Source organism: Lycium barbarum, chromosome 12 (assembly GCF_019175385.1).
Source record: "Lycium barbarum isolate Lr01 chromosome 12, ASM1917538v2, whole genome shotgun sequence".
NCBI classification, from domain to species: domain Eukaryota; kingdom Viridiplantae; phylum Streptophyta; class Magnoliopsida; order Solanales; family Solanaceae; genus Lycium; species Lycium barbarum.
The window spans coordinates 93322324-93341938 of NC_083348.1; the positions used below are offsets into that span (position 1 = coordinate 93322324).

Here is a 19615-nt window from a genome sequence, read left to right on the forward strand (position 1 = left end):
CCCAAAATGAAGGCCAGGAAAAGATGAATATCTAATATTTCAATTCATTAGAAATTTCCACAGTATGGGATGTGCTGATTATAAAATGGCAACTCCATGGTCCTCCACAAGAAGCCTTTTCATGTCAATTTTAGCTTAATTTTTTTCCCCCCTGGGATCCACTTCAATTCAGTGTCATCTTTCTTTAAAAATAGTTCAATTTATCTGAAAAATAGCAACTCGGGGCAAAACTTTAGTGGCTTATGTATCTCTGAATTAATAAGTCAAATTTTTTAAGAATTCATCAAAACAATAACCATGAAAAGAAAGTATATGTATAGCAATCAAATTCCTTCTAAAACGTCTAATGTTGGAATATTTCTATTTGAAACACAAATTACTAATTAACGGAAAACACAAATGCTATCTCTCTTACAGAACTCAACTTCCCTACACGGTTCAGTATAATATTCCTGAACCAAAGTCGTTTCAACCATTCAACTTCTATCATCTGATCATTCAGATATGATGTGTTTATCTCTACATTCGCTTCAAAGTTTACTACAATCAGCTCAGCTGCTTGGAAATTATCCAGAACGGAGCATCTTTTTTCCCATCAAGCTTAGTTTACAATAATTAACGTTGCTGAAATCTTGAGCTCTGGATTCCGGTTGTTCATGTCACAGGGAACTAATTGATCCTCTAATCATGCTTCTTAGTGAATGGGTCATCAAGAGTAATACAAAGAGCGTATCCCATCTTTCACAGCAGAAGATTGGTCAGTCTATGTCACGAAGATCAAAGAATTATGTCTACAATCGAAGAGCGCTTTTGTGCAAGAGGTATTCCTTTCACTTAAACCGCCTTTGGTGCTTGCAGAAGTAGATAGAAGTTCACATAGACAAAGGTAACTGTCTTACTTTCTTCCTTGCATGAGCCTGTCGTAACATTCTCAACCGCACTGGAAGGGTAATGGCAAGGCTTATAATGAGAAAGGAACTCCAGTAATGTTGTAAATAAAGGGCCACATATGATGATAATATAAGCACACCAAATAGCAAGGCGCAGAACACAGCAACTGCAACATCAGCCCTACACAAAATTTGAGACAATTACAAATTTGTTACAGTATTAAAAAATGCACAGATCTTACAAAAACAGTGTAGAATACTTGAGTTACGAAGGTTACATCAGGCAAATATAATTCTAATGACCCACAGTTGAAGACAAAACTGAAGGGGAAAAACAGACTGGGTAACTCGGTAAAGTGTGTGAGAGCAGAGCCAGATCTTGTGAAGAGCGTCTGCTACTCCATATGTCCAAATTTTATGACAATCTTTCCCTTTTGTGACGTCCTAAAATGTTTGAACTGTTACACTACTAATATTATTCTATACAACTTTTACAATTCTCAAAAAGTTAAATTTATCCATCTAAACTGTGAACAACTGTTTTAGTAGTATTTTTTACAGTCAAATATTTCACCAACATCTGAATTGTGATGCTCAAATAATAATCCTACTCTTTTTGGTCCTCAGATGTTTTTAACTTATCCTCAATATGAGACAAATTTATGGAATGAACCCTTACATCTTTCAGTAGATCTGTTCCTTCTACAATTTAGTAAGAACACATAAATTAAGATGTAAATTGCTAATTGTGCATGAATAGAGCAACTAAATATTGCTTTTTATTCTCACCACTGTAAATATTATACAATACTGATAGAACATAAATCTTCCAGCAACATTTTGCATCAGAATTTGTAATTATTCAAAATAATAGTCCTACATTTTTTGTAAAATCTCAAAATGGTGGTTTATTTCCCTTTTATGCTTTTATAGTATAGCCTTGTTTATGTGAGATCCATTTTAAACACTTTTAAATACATTTCCTTTTCTATTTTGATCCTTAGATACATTAGTCAAAATATGGTCCAACATGTTTCCTTCAACAGATATTAAGCAGCTAGCATTTGTAACATTTCCCTTATACGCGACCGTGTCAAATGGGACTCTTGGAATGGAGAGAGTAGATGAAAGTAAGTCATTTAGTTCCTCTGGATGAAAAAACTTAGAATAGAGAATAAGCTACAATATGCAATAGTTATCCTATGATACGGCTCCATACGAGCCTTCAATGCTACATACCCATTCTGGGTCATTGGGGAAAGACATTATGGTCTTTGATGCAGAAAGATATCAGACAGGGAAATCATCTGATACTGGAGGATTACAGTGAAATGTGAGATCGCAGCAGATAGGAAAACAAATGAACTCGGAGAGGGATATTCTAGGAGATGCGGAGAATAGTCTTCATGCTAGGGCCTAGGAGACTAATAATGAAGACAGGGACTGAATAGTCATCATAATGACACAGAACCAACAAAGGCCAAAAGGACAAATAAGGCAAGGATATTCTAGGAGATGCCGAGAGTAGTCTTCATGCTAGGAGACTAATAATGAAGACAGGGACGAATACAGTCATCATAATGAAACAGAACCAACAAAGCCCAACAAGGCAAATGAGTCGAGGATATTCAGGCGATGCGGAGAGTAGTCTTCATGCTTGGAGACTAAAAATGAAGATAGGGACTGAATATAGTCATCATAATGAAACAGAACCCACAAAGGCCAACAAGGCAAATGAGTCAATCTCTTATGACGGAGAATATGTGTGAAAGTAGTTGATCAAATGTAATACTCATCAGAACAGTGAGAATGGAAGAGCTGATGAACAAGGATGGTTCAGATTAGAATGACAAAATATTAAGGACTTAGAGAATATATAGGTATTTCATGGGGTGATAGGAATTTTTAGGTGTTCTATGGGAGTCGGACTAAGGAAATGATGATGCAACTTGAAAAGGGCCAGCAACAGGATGCCAAAAGTATAAGAAAAATCATCTATAAAGAGAGAATGATGAAGACAAACAAGTGGATGAGCTTCGAAGGATGGAATGTAATGTCAGGTAAGAAAGGGAAGGAGCTAACGGGGAGCTGTCTACAGGGGAAGAGAGGATTCAGATGATAGTTTTGTTTACCTTTTGTTTGTGTGTGTAGATTGTATGATGTTCAAGGGTGGTTGGTTGAGGGTCTAGGTAACTGGGCTAACATGTATACAGGATATACTGGTGCATTTGCAGACGCTCTAAATTATTCACATGCAAACTGAAAAAAGAAATATCCAGCATATTGTTAGTGGGTTATCAATAAAGAACAGTCAGTTATTTGAATTATTGTTAGTGGGTTATCTAAATTATTCACATGCAAACTGAAAAAAGAAATATCCAGCATATTGTTAGTGGGTTATCAATAAAGAACAGTCAGTTATTTGAAGAAATGTGTATTATTCTGCTCCATATTCTATTATACTGTTCAAAGACACAAGGCATGATCGTCTTTTGAACCTTTAACGAGCGATTTGTATCCTGATTTGACAACTTCTAAGAAAACTTATGAATTTGATATTCTAACAAATATACACTCCAAAATTATCAAAAAGAGTGATGGTCCCCCCCCCCCCCCCCCCCCCAAAAAAAAAAAAAAAAAAAAGTATTTGTATATTTTATGGTATTTAAATTCACATTAAATAACCAACATGAAGATGATGCTGTACTGAAGTGCTTATCGGAAAAAACCCATAGTTCTGGACAATCAGAAGATGAAGGTGTAGTGGTTTGATATTCATGAACGAATAAAAGGAGGTAATTCTTCAGGTCTAAAACTCAATTGGGAGAGATTTAGACTTCTGAATACTCTTCTAGGTCTAGAATCGATATCTATGAGAAAAAATGAAGCTTCAATGTCATGGTTCTCAGAGGTAACGAGTATTTCAAGGAATCTCAACAAATAGAGAGGAAGTCCTATTTAGTACAGGTGGCTCTTTTCTGTTTATCTGTAGGTGTTGTATGCTTGAGTATATACAGGCTACATCAATCTTTAGAAATCATTGTATTAATTATCAACCTAGCAAAAAGATTTTATTTGTGGGCCTGGCTTCCCATCTAAGACAGATTAATCTGAGGGAAATAGACAAACACTTCATCATTATTTACCAGGGTCTTCAGATTCTCAAAAAGCTAAAGCTTCATTTGAGACTATGATCATGTATTTAATCTGATGGAAATATTTAATTGCTTGTCTGCTGCAGCTGGTTAAATCTATTGGCACGCTTTCAAGCCCGGACTTACCTCCATGGAGCAGTTTACCTAAAAGGTACAAAAAGTTCTGTTCTATTTTGCAAGAGAATCTGCTGAAGTTGTTGAATACTGAATATGTCTGATAATATATTCCTAGGTGAGTACTGATAATGCTGTTATTACTGACATTACCCATTAGTGTGATAGTAAAGAAGGAAATATAAAGACACGAGAAGACTGGTATTTCCTAACTTAGGTTCTACTCATCGCGATGAAAGATCCAATATCTTTACAATGGAGTAAGCCTGGATTACATCCCAAGATAAAAAGTAGCTAGTGCCTCCTTCATCAGCCTGAAGGAAGCACAAAGGAAAGAGCCTATTTCAAAGTTAAAGATCCTGCTGTATTATTGAGGCTCCTTTATGGAAAGTTCATTTGAAAATATCACTCTCACACCAGTTCAATTAGACTTTATTTCTAAAGTCTGACACAAGAAACCTCCTAAAGGCAACGGGACATAGAAACTGACAATAGACGCCCTAGGAATGGAAATATAACCAGAGCTGACTTAAAGCTAATGACAATCTTACTATAGCCACCATCTCAGAGAGAAACTCAATGAATTAGACATAGCCATGAAGCTGGAATTTTTTATAAATATATCCAAGATTGGCTAGGGGAGTCCATAAGCAAGGCATCACTAGATGACATTGTGTAAAGACTACTACTTTAAAAGTTTTAAGAAGAACCAGACAGCCAGTAATCCACCATGAGCATCAAAGCAGGAAAGGAAGGTTTGCAAAACTCTTATTATAGCTAACCATTGTAAATAGCACATTCCAATGAGAAATAAACCTATGAAAGAGTTGCTATGCTGCAAATAAATTTTTTATTGTCCGATCAGATGAGCATCGAAGAATTTCATTATATGCCTGATCATTGCAGCGAAGGTGGGAAGCAGCCCCCTTTTGCTCAAATAATCGTTTTACTTCTAATGAATAGGTTCCGATTCTCAACATAGAAAGTAGCTTTTGTAGAAAATGTAATAAAATATGCTACCTTAGCATCTGACATCAAACCTACTGAAGTCCTTAGACTCCCCCTCTCCACCATAAAGAAAATGCAAGAGAAAAGGGACAAAATGAAACAAAATTTTATTATCACTTCAACCAGAAAAAAGAAATGTGGAGAGAAATGGCCCCCAGGCTTTGGTCTCTAGTAGTTTAGAGCGCAATGTTTGATGTGTGGGTTAGGCACATGCCCATTATTGGGACACGAGCGCAAAGAAATCATGGTGGATTACTGGTTGTCTACTTCTTCTTCAAAATTCTAAAATAGTAGTCTTTTGATGCGTGGGTTAGCAACATAGGTCACAGGTCACGGGTTTGAACCCTGTCACAGATAAACCCTTGATATTTAAGTGGAGAAGAGTAAAAGGGCAAGCCCGTTTTGAACTATGCACGACTGGTCCTCAGAGATTTCTCAATTATTGAAAGAATGCGGAACAAGGTCTTATTTTGTAGAATGCCTTAGCAATTGCACCAAAGGTGACTTGGCGTCTAGCCAAAAGTTTTTCAAACCATGAATTGTTGGAATGGAATTCAAAGCTAAGCCTTGCACCTCAACAGAAGCTTTTATAATCATAATTTGTTTAAGTTAAATGAATCATTCTAGTTGAATATCTATAACAAAATCAAATTGGGCGCATTCAGAAGCTTATAATGAAGTAAGTGAAACCGATGGGTTAGGTGATTTCTCGTCATCTGCCTAAAAATGGGGGCAAAATTACCCCTACTGGTGGTGACAGGTAATGCAAATCATAACTTTGTAAAAATAGCTCATGTATAAACAAACAAAGATAAAAAGTGTAAGTGTTGAATTTGAAGTTAGTATGTTACCAATTGTGGAGATGAAGGTTGGGGGAAAAGAAAGTAAGAGGAGGACACTTGTGTTGAGATCTGATCTGGTAATCCCTCAGCTGCTCAACCAGTTTTGACCTTGTTATCATCTTACCCTCAACCCGATCCGATCCGTTCAATTGCAAATTCACAACTACATCTACGTGCTAATACGGTGGGTTTGGAATTGAATAGATCGAGGATCCCTCTCAATAGACAGCTACACTGCTCCAATACAAGAACAAAATGCTAAACTGTGAGGGATAAGTATGAACCAATGGTATTCTCGTTTATTGATAAATAAAAAGATGAAGATTTTTAAATACTATATAAAAATATGAAAATAGTTAGAATCTAAGAGAAAGAAATTACAAAAAGAACTAAAATAAAGTATTACAAAATGAACTAAAATAAAGTATACTCCTATATTACATTCACATAAAATGTGCTAATGCAGCATCATGTTTTGGCCTATGCACGAATCCGTTCAATTCGATTTTGAGTTGAAATTTTTAATTTCGACTTTCTAAAATTCTCAATCAAACTCGATCCATTCTAGGTTCAATTCGATTCATTTTTTATTATTTCGGTTTGGTTACACAAATCGATTTGTTCGGTTTATTCGAAATTTAAACAAGTAACTATTTCATTTCAGATTTAGAGTAAACATAATAAAAAATAATGAGATCCTAAATTTGCAGCCTTATGACCAAGACATTAACCAAGAAAAAATCATAAACTTGCAAGCCTAATAGCACATAAATAGCAAAACAAGAGCTTGACAACTTGTGCGAGCATACAAATCCGCCAACACCACATTACATATACCAAATTAATAATTCAGCATCTTGCAACTTGCAAGCAGACAAGCATAATCACTCAGTTTGCATCCTCAGAAAAACAAAAACAAAAACTTCAATTTGTACAGACTAAGATCAAAGAACAAATAAAGCCATGGGTGGAGGCAATGACCAACAGGCAAAGATGACTCATGAGAAGAATGCTGAAAAAATGAAAGACCAAAAGGGAGTCAGCTTGAGGCCAATAAGAAGGCCATGAATATCCAATATAAGGTGTGCATGCAGACATTCATTTGCACCACTTCTGAAGTTAAATAAATATTAATTCACTATTAAGTATTAAGCGTATATATAATTAGACTATTAGAGTATTAGTCACTAGTGGCATATAAATTCGGTTTGTTCGGGTTGGTTCGGTTGATAATTGAAGCCAGCCGTATCTGAACCGTTAAACCGTAATATTTTACAATTCCATTTGTAAATCGAAATCGAATTGTATTATTCAAATTGAATTATTCAAATTGTTTCGAATCGGTTCGGAAATTTGGATTGAACCGATTTGTGCACAGGCCTAATCATGTTAGCATAACTAATACACTACCTATTTGATTGAAGATGTTAAATTATATATCTGAATTACGAAACTTTGTGTGATATTAGTTTATGTGCTATTAAATGATATTAAAATGCAAAAGTCTTCTTCAAAGTAAATAATCACTGTATAACAATCTTTTCATTATTATTGACATAAACGATCCAATTCCAAGTATTTTTGATCTTTGCATAGCTAGAGCCCGGCTTATTACTTTTGACTCTAACTTATGGTTTTTGGCTTATTTTTATTATTTTAACTTAAGAATAAGTACTTAAAATCACTTTTTTTATTTTACTCAAACACCACAAAAGTACTTAAATGTTATTTTGAATTAAAACATCTAAAATAAGCCAATCCAAACAGGTTCTTAGTATGTAATCATTAAATCAACAATTTTTTAACTAGCTAGCCCAAATATATGGACATACTCTCAAACTTGACAGGATATCTCAATTTGGTACATCGTCTTTTCTTCCTACCTGTTAAACTCACATAATAAGAAATTATATGCAATTAAGGACACAAATTTTAAATATTTAATTTTGAGAATATTTTGGAGAAAAAGGGCTAGGCTGGGCATGGACAATTGGATTAACAGTACTTACTGCCGGGGAGCATTTTGATCGCTGGAAGAGAAGGGAAGGGGAAGAAGGAGGAGATCATATTTCAATTCATATTGATTATGGCGACGCCAAGATCAGATATGAAGGATAGAGAAATAGAGCTTTTGATACCCGTGGGAGGCATAGAGAATAATGCCACTCACTCCAAATCTTCTTCTCCTTCTCATTCCCCCATTTCCTCTTCTTCTCATCACTCCTCTGGCAAAGAGGTTTCTATATTATACATCTCTTTCAATTCATGCCACGACATTTTGTTACGATCAATGTGATACTATATTTGTCGTGTTACTTTTCATTTGTCATTGTTTTTCTTTTTCTATTCTTCCTGATTCACATTTCATGGGACTATGTTACATGAATCCTTTGTTTGCCTTGTAATAGTATCAAAGATGTTATAAGTGTGTGGAAAATTCATGAAAAATTCTCCAAACAAAATGGTGAAATGTTGTAGAATATACACACACAGGATATTGGTTATCTACCCGTAAACAAGTCCACGTAACCTAGAAGTATAATTGGAATATCTACCATGTTAAGAAATAGAGGATTAGAAGTTAGATAGGGGGATGAATTGCAGAATGAATCCTTTCCTTCCTTTTAATGGTAATGAAAAGCTGATCAAAGTAATTCTCTATGCAGGCATTTAGCAAAGTTATTCGTAGCTGGACTTCGAAAAAGTTCATCAGCGGATGGTTAGTCATTTTCTTTTGCTCAGAAATCTGTTGCTCCTGTAGTGCCACTGCTTTTCTCTTAGCTGAACGGTACCTTTGCATATAAATGTTTTATAATTGTTTTGCAGTGTCATCTTATTTCCCATAGCCATAACCTTCTACATCACCTGGTGGTTCATTCATTTTGTGGATGACTTCTTTTCTCCAATCTATAATCATCTCGGAATCAATGTATTTGGTTAGTACCCATGCTCTTTACGTTCTCGTCTATTTGACTGTACAAAACTGACATCTAGCTTTTGTAAGCATTTGTTATTTCTTTTTATGGCATGAGTTTGGGAGGGTGAAGGGGAAAGAGCTGAGACTTTGAGGATAAACATGACATAATTGTTCTTCGGACTTCACCACTTTTGGGGTCAATCTATTAGGAATAGGATTACATAGTCATGGTTCGAGAAGCCATTGCCATTATTATTTTCATACTTCGCATCCATAGATACATCTTATATTTACAATTGATCTTATCATTTTCGCCTCCTAGCATGCAGAATCTTACATCACAGTTTTAGAAATATAATTTGAGGGTGTGCCTAAGGTGTAGCTTCAGCCAAAAATGAAATATGAGGATAGAGACTCACCTTAAAGATTAAGATGGTTTATAGTGGTCAGTGATTTTGTGTGTGTGCCTCTCATTTTATGTATGGATATGTCCCTCCAATTTGATTGACTATATTCTATATTAACATATTTAATTTGAATAGATGGTTGCTCTTACGCAAAATGTCTCTCTCTTAAGCTACTTCATGAAAAACTTGTGGTATCTGATCCTTGTATTGATGATGGAAACATCTGTTGCTGCTGTTGAATGAGCACTGCATTTATCATTAGTGTTCATACTGATTCACAGGCCTTGGATTTGTTACCTCCATGACCTTCATCTTCTTCGTGGGGGTGTTCATGTCCTCATGGTTAGGTGCATCTCTTCTTAGTTTAGGAGAGTGGTTCATAAAAAAAATGCCCCTCATGAGCTATATATACTCTGCCTCCAAGCAAATTAGCTCAGCAATTTCACCAGGTAACCTACTAAATTTTGATGTTTGATTCTGAACGTTCCAAATGCTAAACAGAATGCGGCAATTTTTTCCAGATAAGACTACACATGCCTTTAAAGAAGTGGCCATAATAAGGCATCCGCGGCTTGGTGAGTATGCATTTGGCTTCATCACTTCAACTGTCATACTTCACAAGAATACAGGTACAGAGGAGCTTTGTTGTGTTTATGTGCCGACTAATCACCTCTACCTTGGAGATATATTTCTTGTAAATTCTACGGACGTTATGAGGCCCAATCTCTCTGTTCGAGAGGGGATAGGTAAGACTCTAAATTGGAACCTTTTTACTTAACTAACTTTGCAATTTTTTACTTTCATCTCTTCTTACTATGTTTATATTTCAAATGATGTAGAAATTGTTATCTCGGGGGGCATGGCTGTACCAAAGGTACTGAACATACAGGAAGTGCAATCCATTTTGTCTCCAAGAATTGGAAAATTTGCAGTTCCACAAGTGTGATTACCCAAAACAGTTGAACATTCATCCCTGAGAAACCATGAAAAAGATAGTTGGACGTGTAAACTGGACAAACAGAGTGTAGAAATGGGGTTAATAATTTTGGATAGAGGTTCTTACAAGAATATAACCCAATTCATTTCCTCTGATCTTTGTGAATTTTTGGTACATTTATCTGATTTTTTTGTAAAACAACACTAAACAAACGAGATTTTGTGAAGTGAGCTCTAGTTAGATATTGAATACGAGTCATCCCTATACAGATGGTCTTGTATTTCCACGTAGCTTTACTTTTCAACAACTTGTTTTTCTTTTTGGATTGGAACAACATTATGTTATAAAGGAGCGCGTCAATAATCTAAGAATGGTATGGGTCATTTGTTAGTTTATGAAACCAATGTTTCTGGCCTCTGGGCTAGAATCTGGCCGGTGGCAATAATCTGAGCTTGAATCCATTGTCTTTTGTCTACTACCATTCTGTTGGGTTCATCTCTCCTCTGCTACCTTTAAGAAAGTTTGAAGTTTGAAAACCATTTCAAATAGAGTTAAATTCTATGCGCAGACCGTAAAAGATATACAATTATTCATTTATTCAATGTGTGCATAGGAACTTAAATCCTTTTAAATCTGTTTCTAAAGTACGCTGATAGTGTAAATTTATTCATTGTGTGTATAGGAAGCTTAAATCCTTTTAAATCTGTTTCAAAAGAAACAGAAGTTAAAATGGCTGCCATTTTCGCATGGTATTGGTAGGCGGCTTTGAGGGTCCAAAAGCCTGGGAACTGATTAGTGACTACTAAATTCTACTATTCCTACCAAGGTTCAACCAAACATCCGTTATCGTCCAGCGGTTAGGATATCTGGCTTTCACCCAGGAGACCCGGGTTCGATTCCCGGTAACGGAACTTTTTTCCCTGATGACATTCTTATTTTTTGCTTATAAAATGTTTCCGAATTGAGCACTTGCAAGTTGCAAGCAAACCAGATACTAACTAATCTCAAGCCTCAAGGTGAGAATACTTGACAGGAGGTCAAATGTTAGCGTCCCCTAAATTCTACATGCTTAAGTTAACACACTCCGAACTTCAATGTACAAGTCGCTAAAATTCAGGATTATTTGCCTTCTGGTCTAGGAAGAATTCACTGAGCAGTAACTACACATTCCAACGTAACCAAATTTAACTTCATTAACTAATAACAGATTAAATCATAAACGAAAGGCAAAACACAGAACTGCTAGATAGCTCTCATCCAAGTAGTGAATACCAATTCCAAAATAATTTACTCAGTATAACAATACAGATTAATTCTTAAACTTATCCAAAAAGAGCTACATCCATATTGCCTTTCTGCTGCTGTTGCCAAAACCATCATACTTTAGTACACGTCCACCCACATCAGCTACACAAATTAACAAAATTTTGCGGGGGTTGCCAAAACATAATTCAATACTAGCTACAAGTCCACCTAATCAACTACTGACTAACAATAATAGTCCTCAAACACGATTGTCATCAGCTGTTGAGGGTAGAAAGCATTCCTCCAGTTGCAGTTGGAATAACGACTTCCCAACCGGGTCCTTTGAGAGGAAGGACACTAACACATGATTCAGTGTTCCCATCTTCACCTGAAGAAGGTGGACCGACAACTAGATCACTACGGTCTAAAATCTTCTCCAGATCTTCATCAGTAACATCTGTCTGCACCAACTTGTCCTCTTCACTATCTTCATCTTTCAAGAGAGTCAACAAATCCTCCTCCTGTAACATCAAAGATCAATTAGCAAAATTCACCTATTATTTCCATCTACCAAGTGCCAAAAATAATATTATCTGGTCCTGTCTCATTGTTGCTTCATACCACAGAAAGGAATGGGCTCAAGGACAACAAACAAGGTAAATGGGAACATTTTTGAACTAGTTTACGAGAACGTAAACAAACAGTTACAATTAGTTGCTATGTGGTGGACTGTTTCGATTGAAAGAAATAGAAGATGTTTTCAAGACACGGAGAACAACATTCAGAAGATAAAATCCAAATGTGAGCTCTATTTTTGTTTTTGGTGTAAAATGGAACAAATAGATGAGGCTGAATCTATTCTAGTAGTTATGGAATCACTACAGGTTTAGAGTTACTTTTTTGCTGGCTCATGTACATATCCAGACAGGATTTTCTTAGTGATGATCTTTTATAAGATATCTTCAAATTCTCAAAAAACTATACAAGGAAAAAGAGAATTTGCAAGTTGCAACATAGGATGAAAAAGTAGAATTTCCTCAAAGGGACAAAAACACAAACCTCCGTAACATCCTTAACATCCACGGAAGGTTTGCCCCTTTCCTGCTTGAATTGTCCTTTTCCAATAACCACATGCTCAAGCTTCAACTTGCTAAAAGCTCTTTTGAGGATTCGACCCTGAAGGCAACGCATTTAACTTTATTAGAATGAGCAATAAAGAGCGGAAAATATATTTTTAGATATAGCCTGAATAATAATACCTCCACAGACAACGCTGTTGAAAGCCTGTAAACATGAACAGGTTTGGTCTGACCAATTCTATGACACCGATCCATTGCCTGTAGATCCATTTGAGGATTCTGAAAAGGAAATAATACTAATGATCAAGTACAGGTAAAATAGTGCAGCACAAAAAGCTATCAAAGAAGAAAAAGCAAAACCATGTGAAAAAAACATTGGAAGAACGAATAAAAACACTAGGGGTCTTGAAGAAGATACCCAGTCACTGTCATATAATATACAGGTATCAGCAGCAGTGAGATTGATACCAAGGCCACCAGCTCTAGTGCTAAGAAGAAATATCCTGTACTTGCTGCTAACATCATTAAACTCCTGGATCTGTTCCTCGAATAAGGTAATTACAAACAGATCAACTTCGTTAAAAAAAATTCCAGAAAACAAACTAGATCATGTGACCTAAGCCCATTCCAATAGCTCATAACGACAATAAGAGTCTATATCTTTTAGAGGGAGTTCAAGTGAGAGGAAATTAAAAAAATGCAACATTGAGAGTAGAAAATAAGAAAGGTGTCACATCAAAATCAAAATAAAGCAACATAGCACTACTTGATATTGATGTATAACCAAGGAGATGGAAACTTTGATCTGTAATGAAAAATGACAAGGGGACAGCAGTTGAGGTAAACTGGAAAGAAATAATAGACTTGCATAATAAAAAAATGATAATAAAAGAGTGGATCATCTTTTTTAGAAAAAAGGAGTGAAGCAACTAAGAGTCCAAAATGAAATAATGCATGAAAAGAAATCATTAAGCCCAGGCGCTTTCTCTTGCAATCATGAGAGAGTACACAGGTTGATTAGTACATCATCAGGTTTCTTCCTAGGGAGAAGTGAAGTTCCACACCCAATCCGAGTTAAGAATATTAGAAGGTCAGACCAACAGTAATTATAGCCAGATGTTCATGAGCACTCATGCAGCCTATCCTAATCACATGGTCATAACTGCTCACAACTTCTGTGAGCAAGAGAAGTTGGACTGATAAAGAAATTGAAACAATCTTAGGGATCAAAGACTGGAAATGTGTGGATTACAATTTTCTACATTGCAATGGTCCAAGCTTTATCAGAAACAAAACAAAAACATACTGAGCCTGCATCAAAATATAAGCACCAATTACCTGTCTTTTTCTTTCGTCCAATTTCACACTGCCATCAATTCTACACACATCAAATCCCCTTTCACTAAAATAATAGTCCATTATGTCTAGTACTCTAGTCCACTGAGAGAATATCAGAACCTGTTGGCAGTTAATGAAATGAGTTTAAAAGTTAGAGCAAAGTGAGAAGACAGAAAAGCGCAAAGCAACAGACAGCTTGACATATTGAGAAGACAGAAAAGCTCAAAGTAACAGACAGCTTGACATACCTTGTGTTTGCGAGGAAGAAGCTTTGATAACAGTCTGTGCAGCAAGCGAAACTTGCCACATTGCTCAACTATTTGTTCCAAAGGTGGATAAAAATCTGCCAATTAAAGAACAAAACAAAATGCTATTACTAACAAGCACATAATCACAATTATCAATTCCACAAATCATCCATCACATACTAGAACCGTTGTAGAGAGACTCCAAGAGGTCGGGATGGTTGCAATTCTTGCGAAGTTGAATCATCAAATTATTAAGCTTTCCCTTAAAACCATTCCCTGCAAAATCAACCCGACAAGGCATTAGGACTGAGAACTCTACAGGGTCCAGGAATAACTAAAGCCCTATGATGGTACATAAAAAGAAATTCGCTTCACGGGAGAAAACCAACATAAAAGACACTCCAAACATAACTGGAGATGCCATAGTGTGGGAAAAGAAAATCAGTGTTTCATAACAATAGAAAGTGTAGCAGAGATAAACCAATACAGTTCTCTCAGAATAAGTTCTATATTAAAACTTTGCACTGATACAAGTGGACACATCACACATTCTCTATAAAACCGAAAATCTAGAGAGATAAACCAACTCAATTCCAGCAGAGTCAGTTACATATTTGTGATTGCAATAATTCAGTGCACACATTCTCAATCAAACTGACAATCTAGAAGAGATCAACCAACTCATTTCCCTCAAAAATCAGATATGTATTTAAGATTGAACTAATTACCAGTGGACACATTCTCAAGCAAATAGCCCTCCAGCGTCCTATTAATTAGGTGTTCCTGGAACTTTTTCTGGTATTCAGTCATGGTGGCATACAAAATTATCTCCTTCTTACGAGGAAGGTTTTGCTCAACATCCACTTTCATCCTCCGTAGAAGAAAAGGGCGTAATATAGCATGGAGTTTTGCCACGACCTGCAATTACCACATTATTGATCAAATGATAATGTTTTAAAATGAAAAAGAAATTGTTATAATACTAGAAGATAATCATACATGTGATCTCCTTTTTTCTTCCATCTCTTCTTTTTCGGATTCATTGTTGCACTTCCCCGAAAGATCAAACCTGATACATAAATAGACCACATAATATATTACACACTAAAATTCTTCATGATTGACATTCACTAAAGCTTATATATGAACAAAGCTGGGAGGTGATTAAAACAGTGGCAGATCCTACATTTGATACTCCTGCAACATGCAACTTCATATACTGATAGACAAAGTAAAACAAATCATCCCCTATGAACTCTGAAGAGAATCGGGATAATTTTTCCAATACAGGTTACTAACTCTATACAATAATAGCATGTATCAGGAGTTCTAAGAACAGACCACAATAGAAAGTCAGCTAAGAGAAAATGAATCACATTGATGCATCCAAGCAATTAGAAACCATATATACACAGGATATCTGTTTAAGGACTGACAAATGGACTAGCCATTTCGCTGACGTGATAGGTTTTTAGTAAGAGTGCCACAAATCAGATGAAGGTGACGAAGGACTTGGCGTGCAATTTTTGCAAAACATAAAAACAAATAACATGAGCAGATAAATAGAAATCAAAATTATATTGCAATGATAATAACACATCTACGCAGTCACAAGAAAGCACTTTAACCGAAATGGTCCCAAAAAACAGCTGATTACCATGACTCAAATTCATCGTGGGATGAGAATATATCAGGTAAAATGAAGTTTAACAAGGACCACAGCTCAGCTAAGTTATTCTGCAGAGGTGTTCCAGTTAATAGAAGCTTGTTTTCAATCGGCAACAGCTTCAAATCTTTGAACAGTTTGCATTTTGAGTTCTTTAACCTATGTCCCTTAGAAAGAAAGCAACAAAATATCAGCACAACGAACAAAATGAGCTGCTTTCTAAATGAAAGAACAAACCTGTATATAGAAATGTTACAAAATAATACTAGTTTAAAAGGCAAATTGTCAGTTGTGGGTACCTCATCCACCACAAGATATTTCCAATTGTAGTGCCTCAGAAACTTCCTTGCATCAATCATTGCAACTTCATAAGACGTAATTACAATGGGAAATTTAGGACCTATGGTCTTCGGCATGTGTTTCATCCTTATCTCATCCCTCTGTTTCTTGTCACCATGATAGATGATTGCATTGATTGAGGGCACGAACCTTTCAATTGAAAAAGAATAAAAATGTCATGCCTTTATTACACAAAAATAACACAAGACAGTTTCATAACAAAAGGGAAGCAGCTCCACCAATACACAAGCAGAACATCTAGTTAATTGCCAGCAATGAAGATGCTAATGTACCTTTCCATCTCATTCAACCAATTTGAAAGTGTAGATAGGGGAGCAATGATCAAATAGGGACCATCCAACCCATTCCCCTTCAAATGAGCAAGAAAAGCGATTGTTTGAATTGTCTTTCCAAGTCCCATTTGATCTGCTAGGATACCATTCAGTCCATTTTGCCATAATGAAATCAACCACTTGACACCTTTCAGTTGATAAGATTTCAACTTTCCACCAGTCAGCAAGGGCACAAGTTCGGCCTGCTCTTTCTCGAATCTCTCTTCCTCCGTAAGGGTCGCATCTTCAATAGGAGTGTCTTCTTTAGATCTAGTAAGCATGGCAGCAACAGCTCTTTTGGCTTTCTTCTGCGTAAATAATTGAAACCATTTCAATGAAATGCAGGTAATGGAACTAGCTTACAGTTTAAGAAAGGGAAATAATCTCCAAAAAAAAAAAAATCAAATATACTTTTAGTTATGAATATAAGAGCCACAGAAAAAAGACCCAAGTATGCATGCAAATGTTGTTCACAGCAATACCATATTTTTTACACATTTTAATAATTTCCATCAGATAAAAGAAAGTACTCTTTTAAATACCATCCAATAGAAAACTCAACCAGTCAAATGGCAGGATAAAACTTTCCAACAAATTCTCAACTAGAGTTCTTGGTTTGATGGCATATTCAAGATTTAGTTAAAATAGGATGCAAGAAAAGGTGTACATCGTTGTAGCTTGTGGTCGCCTTCCGTTTTGAGCCACGGCCTTTCTTGTTTCCTTTACCGCTTTTCTCTTCATCTTCTACCACATTCTGCACATACAAAGTGAAGAAATGAACTTGATAAGCAAAAGAGTTTCAACTTTTCCACGTTCAATTTAAATTCTTCCAAAAATCAGGGTGATACCGTTGTGATGTTATCCATCTTCTCCAGCAGGAACTCTGAGTAAAGCTGTGTCTGGGTAAGAAGCTCATCCAACTTGGTAAATTGAGTGTCATTCAAGATGGGCGCTTCCTTGAGTTTATTTAGCTGTTCCTCTTCCTCCTTTGCCCGTTCTCTCATCAATATTTCCTCCTCTTTTGCCATGTATTCAGGTATATGAGTGGCATTCCCATTTTCTGGGTTAAATGTTACTTCTTCCTCCAATTTGACAGCCAGCTCCTCTTTGCAGGTATCCTTCAAGACAGGCACAGACAATGTAATTCAGAAAAAAAAAAATGAAAATGTTTTTGAAATACTAAGGAGCTAGACTCTTGCTGGGTTCATGCAGAGAAAGAAACTTAGGATAGGAGACTGATGGAAGCAGCAGGGCTGGGTCTGCGAGAAAAAAGTATCAAAATGACATCTCTAACTTAAAATCAGAAAAGAAAAAGCAGGAGAAGTGTCTAACCAAATTACAGCAAATAATTCCCCTTACACCAACTCTACGCTTTCTAATTAATAAGTACCCACAGAATCAGCCTCCAGTACATTTCTTCAGTTAGAATAATATGCCTCCATCTAAAATTATAATAAACAAAAGCAAGTACGGTTGCAGTACAGGTGAGGAGATACTTAAATCCCCATCAGGAAAGTGTTCCTTGATACAGTAAATCTCCAAGCAGAAATAACTGGTAAGTGATCCCAGAACTCAGCATTTGAGTCAAAAACATGAACTGAATATAAGAAAAATAAGCAGCTATTCGCCTTGGAAACTCATGAAAGATCAAAATCCTTGCACTCTTTGTTTACCAATTTACCAAGCTTCTAAAAAGCTTATTTTACTCATACGCCATTTTATATTGATGATCAGTAGAGTAAATATCACTTTAAACAAATTGATTCAACTTTAGAGTTCATACATATCCAGCTTCACCAGTCTTCCACTCCCCTCCCCCCCATCGCGTCTCCGCCCAAGGGTAAGTAAAATGTCTTAAAACAAAGTTTTTTTTTTTTTGCCCAAGAAACCTCCTCCTATGCTAGCAACTTATTTTCAAAGATCAGGGTTTGAAAATTCAAAGCCAATATATTATACAACAACAACATAACCACTGCAATCCCACAAGTGCGGTCTGGGGAGGGTAGAGTGTACATAGACCTTACCACTATCTTTGTGGGTTAAAGAGGTTGTTTCCAATAAAAGCCATTATATTATACAGTAACTTCTCATTAGTTACATTTCTTTTGAGCCGAGGGTCTAACAGAAACAGCCTCTCTATTCAAAAAAAAAAAAAAAGTAGAGGTAAGGTCTTCCTACATCCTACCCTCGTCAGACCCACTTCCAATGGCAACAGCAAGAACCTTAAATCATAGCCAGTAAAAAAAAACGCAGCGACCCCGAAAAAGGACAACAGTAGTGAGCAACAAAACACAAACAAACATTAGAAAAATAAATAAAAAAATACGCAAAATGATAGAGAAAAAAAAATATATATACCTCATCTTCGAGGACGGAAACAGGAGAGTCCACAACTGTCTTGTCCTTCACTCCATCATCAGCCACCATTTTTAAGTCCAAACCCTAAGCTCCTATAAACAACATTTCACAAGCAAAAACATTCCATTAAACCAAAATGTAACCAACTCAAAGGTAAATCATCTGCATTTCCTCCCGAAAAAAAACCAGTACAAAAACAGAAGAGAACTAAAATTTTAAAAAACATAAAAAAGAGAGGGAAAAATCCTCAGGAAAATGCACCAAATCACTACACACGCACAAAAAAAATAAAAAAAATTGCAGCTTTAAGCAAGTGAAACATACTGAATCAGTGAGTCGGAGCAACGAAGGAGACCAGAGAGAATGGGCTATTAATGGAAAAGGTGTGTGCTCTATTTGCAGCAAAAAGGTGAATATACTTTGTTTCTTTATTTATTGCAATCAAATAGTCGTGCAAGAAGACCAAAAGGCGGGAAATAGATGTTATATAATTGCCCTTGGAAGTTTGAAATAATATCAAGAATGCCATTGGTTGGATGACTGTTGCGCATGTCTGTTCAGTGCGCTCTAGTATCGCTAAGCCCGATATAATGCCGCGTTATCCCCGTAAAAATTTAATTATGGGTTGTCACTTGTCACATCCAATGGGACCCAATTAGGATCTGTGAATTTAAGCCCTCGTTTGACCATAAGAATTATTCATTTTATTCCGAAATATTTTTACTTTTTTTGGAATCAGC

The 19615-nt window shown here is 36.0% G+C and overlaps 2 protein-coding genes, 1 long non-coding RNA gene and 1 other non-coding gene across 4 annotated transcripts; 2 read left to right on the forward strand and 2 right to left on the reverse strand.

Moving 5' to 3' along the window:
• Window positions 1-298: 298 nt before the first annotated feature.
• On the reverse strand, window positions 299-6424 carry LOC132622064 (uncharacterized). Its single transcript, XR_009575805.1, has 2 exons — window positions 6019-6424; window positions 299-1071 (listed from the first exon to the last, which is right to left on the reverse strand). It is a non-coding gene; the product is annotated as an uncharacterized LOC132622064 (long non-coding RNA).
• Window positions 6425-7791: 1367 nt separating this feature from the next.
• LOC132622624 (protein LIKE COV 1-like) lies at window positions 7792-10632 on the forward strand. The gene is made up of 6 exons (XM_060337262.1): window positions 7792-8245; window positions 8676-8728; window positions 8836-8945; window positions 9615-9782; window positions 9855-10079; window positions 10173-10632. The coding sequence occupies exons 1-6, from the start codon at window positions 8096-8098 to the stop codon at window positions 10277-10279; spliced, it is 813 nt and encodes a 270-aa protein (XP_060193245.1). The 5' UTR covers window positions 7792-8095; the 3' UTR covers window positions 10280-10632.
• A 477-nt stretch (window positions 10633-11109) lies between these two features.
• TRNAE-UUC (transfer RNA glutamic acid (anticodon UUC)) lies at window positions 11110-11181 on the forward strand. Its single transcript has one exon. It is a non-coding gene; the product is annotated as a tRNA-Glu (tRNA).
• Window positions 11182-11530: 349 nt separating this feature from the next.
• Window positions 11531-19329, reverse strand: LOC132623098 (ATP-dependent DNA helicase DDM1-like). Its single transcript, XM_060337805.1, has 16 exons — window positions 19200-19329; window positions 18876-18967; window positions 17366-17635; window positions 17185-17271; window positions 16479-16825; window positions 16146-16335; window positions 15838-16013; window positions 15180-15249; window positions 14909-15098; window positions 14361-14456; window positions 14181-14275; window positions 13933-14052; window positions 13013-13132; window positions 12775-12873; window positions 12575-12691; window positions 11531-12036 (listed from the first exon to the last, which is right to left on the reverse strand). Exons 2-16 carry the CDS (start codon window positions 18942-18944, stop codon window positions 11791-11793), a joined length of 2292 nt encoding a protein of 763 aa, XP_060193788.1. The 5' UTR covers window positions 18945-18967; window positions 19200-19329; the 3' UTR covers window positions 11531-11790.
• Window positions 19330-19615: the final 286 nt, after the last annotated feature.

Excerpts from the sequence above, each read along its gene's own strand:
- LOC132623098 (XM_060337805.1), bottom strand. The coding sequence starts at position 18,944 with ATGGTGGCTGATGATGGAGTGAAGGACAAGACAGTTGTGGACTCTCCT. Across the intron at positions 14,457-14,908 it reads GCTTGAGAATGTGTCCACTG|GGAATGGTTTTAAGGGAAAG; the intron begins GTAATTAGTTCA and ends TTGATTTTGCAG. Across the intron at positions 12,692-12,774 it reads CAACAGCGTTGTCTGTGGAG|GGTCGAATCCTCAAAAGAGC; the intron begins GTATTATTATTC and ends CGTTGCCTTCAG.
- LOC132622624 (XM_060337262.1), top strand. The coding sequence starts at position 8,096 with ATGGCGACGCCAAGATCAGATATGAAGGATAGAGAAATAGAGCTTTTG. Across the intron at positions 8,246-8,675 it reads ATCACTCCTCTGGCAAAGAG|GCATTTAGCAAAGTTATTCG; the intron begins GTTTCTATATTA and ends TTCTCTATGCAG. Across the intron at positions 10,080-10,172 it reads CTCTGTTCGAGAGGGGATAG|AAATTGTTATCTCGGGGGGC; the intron begins GTAAGACTCTAA and ends CAAATGATGTAG.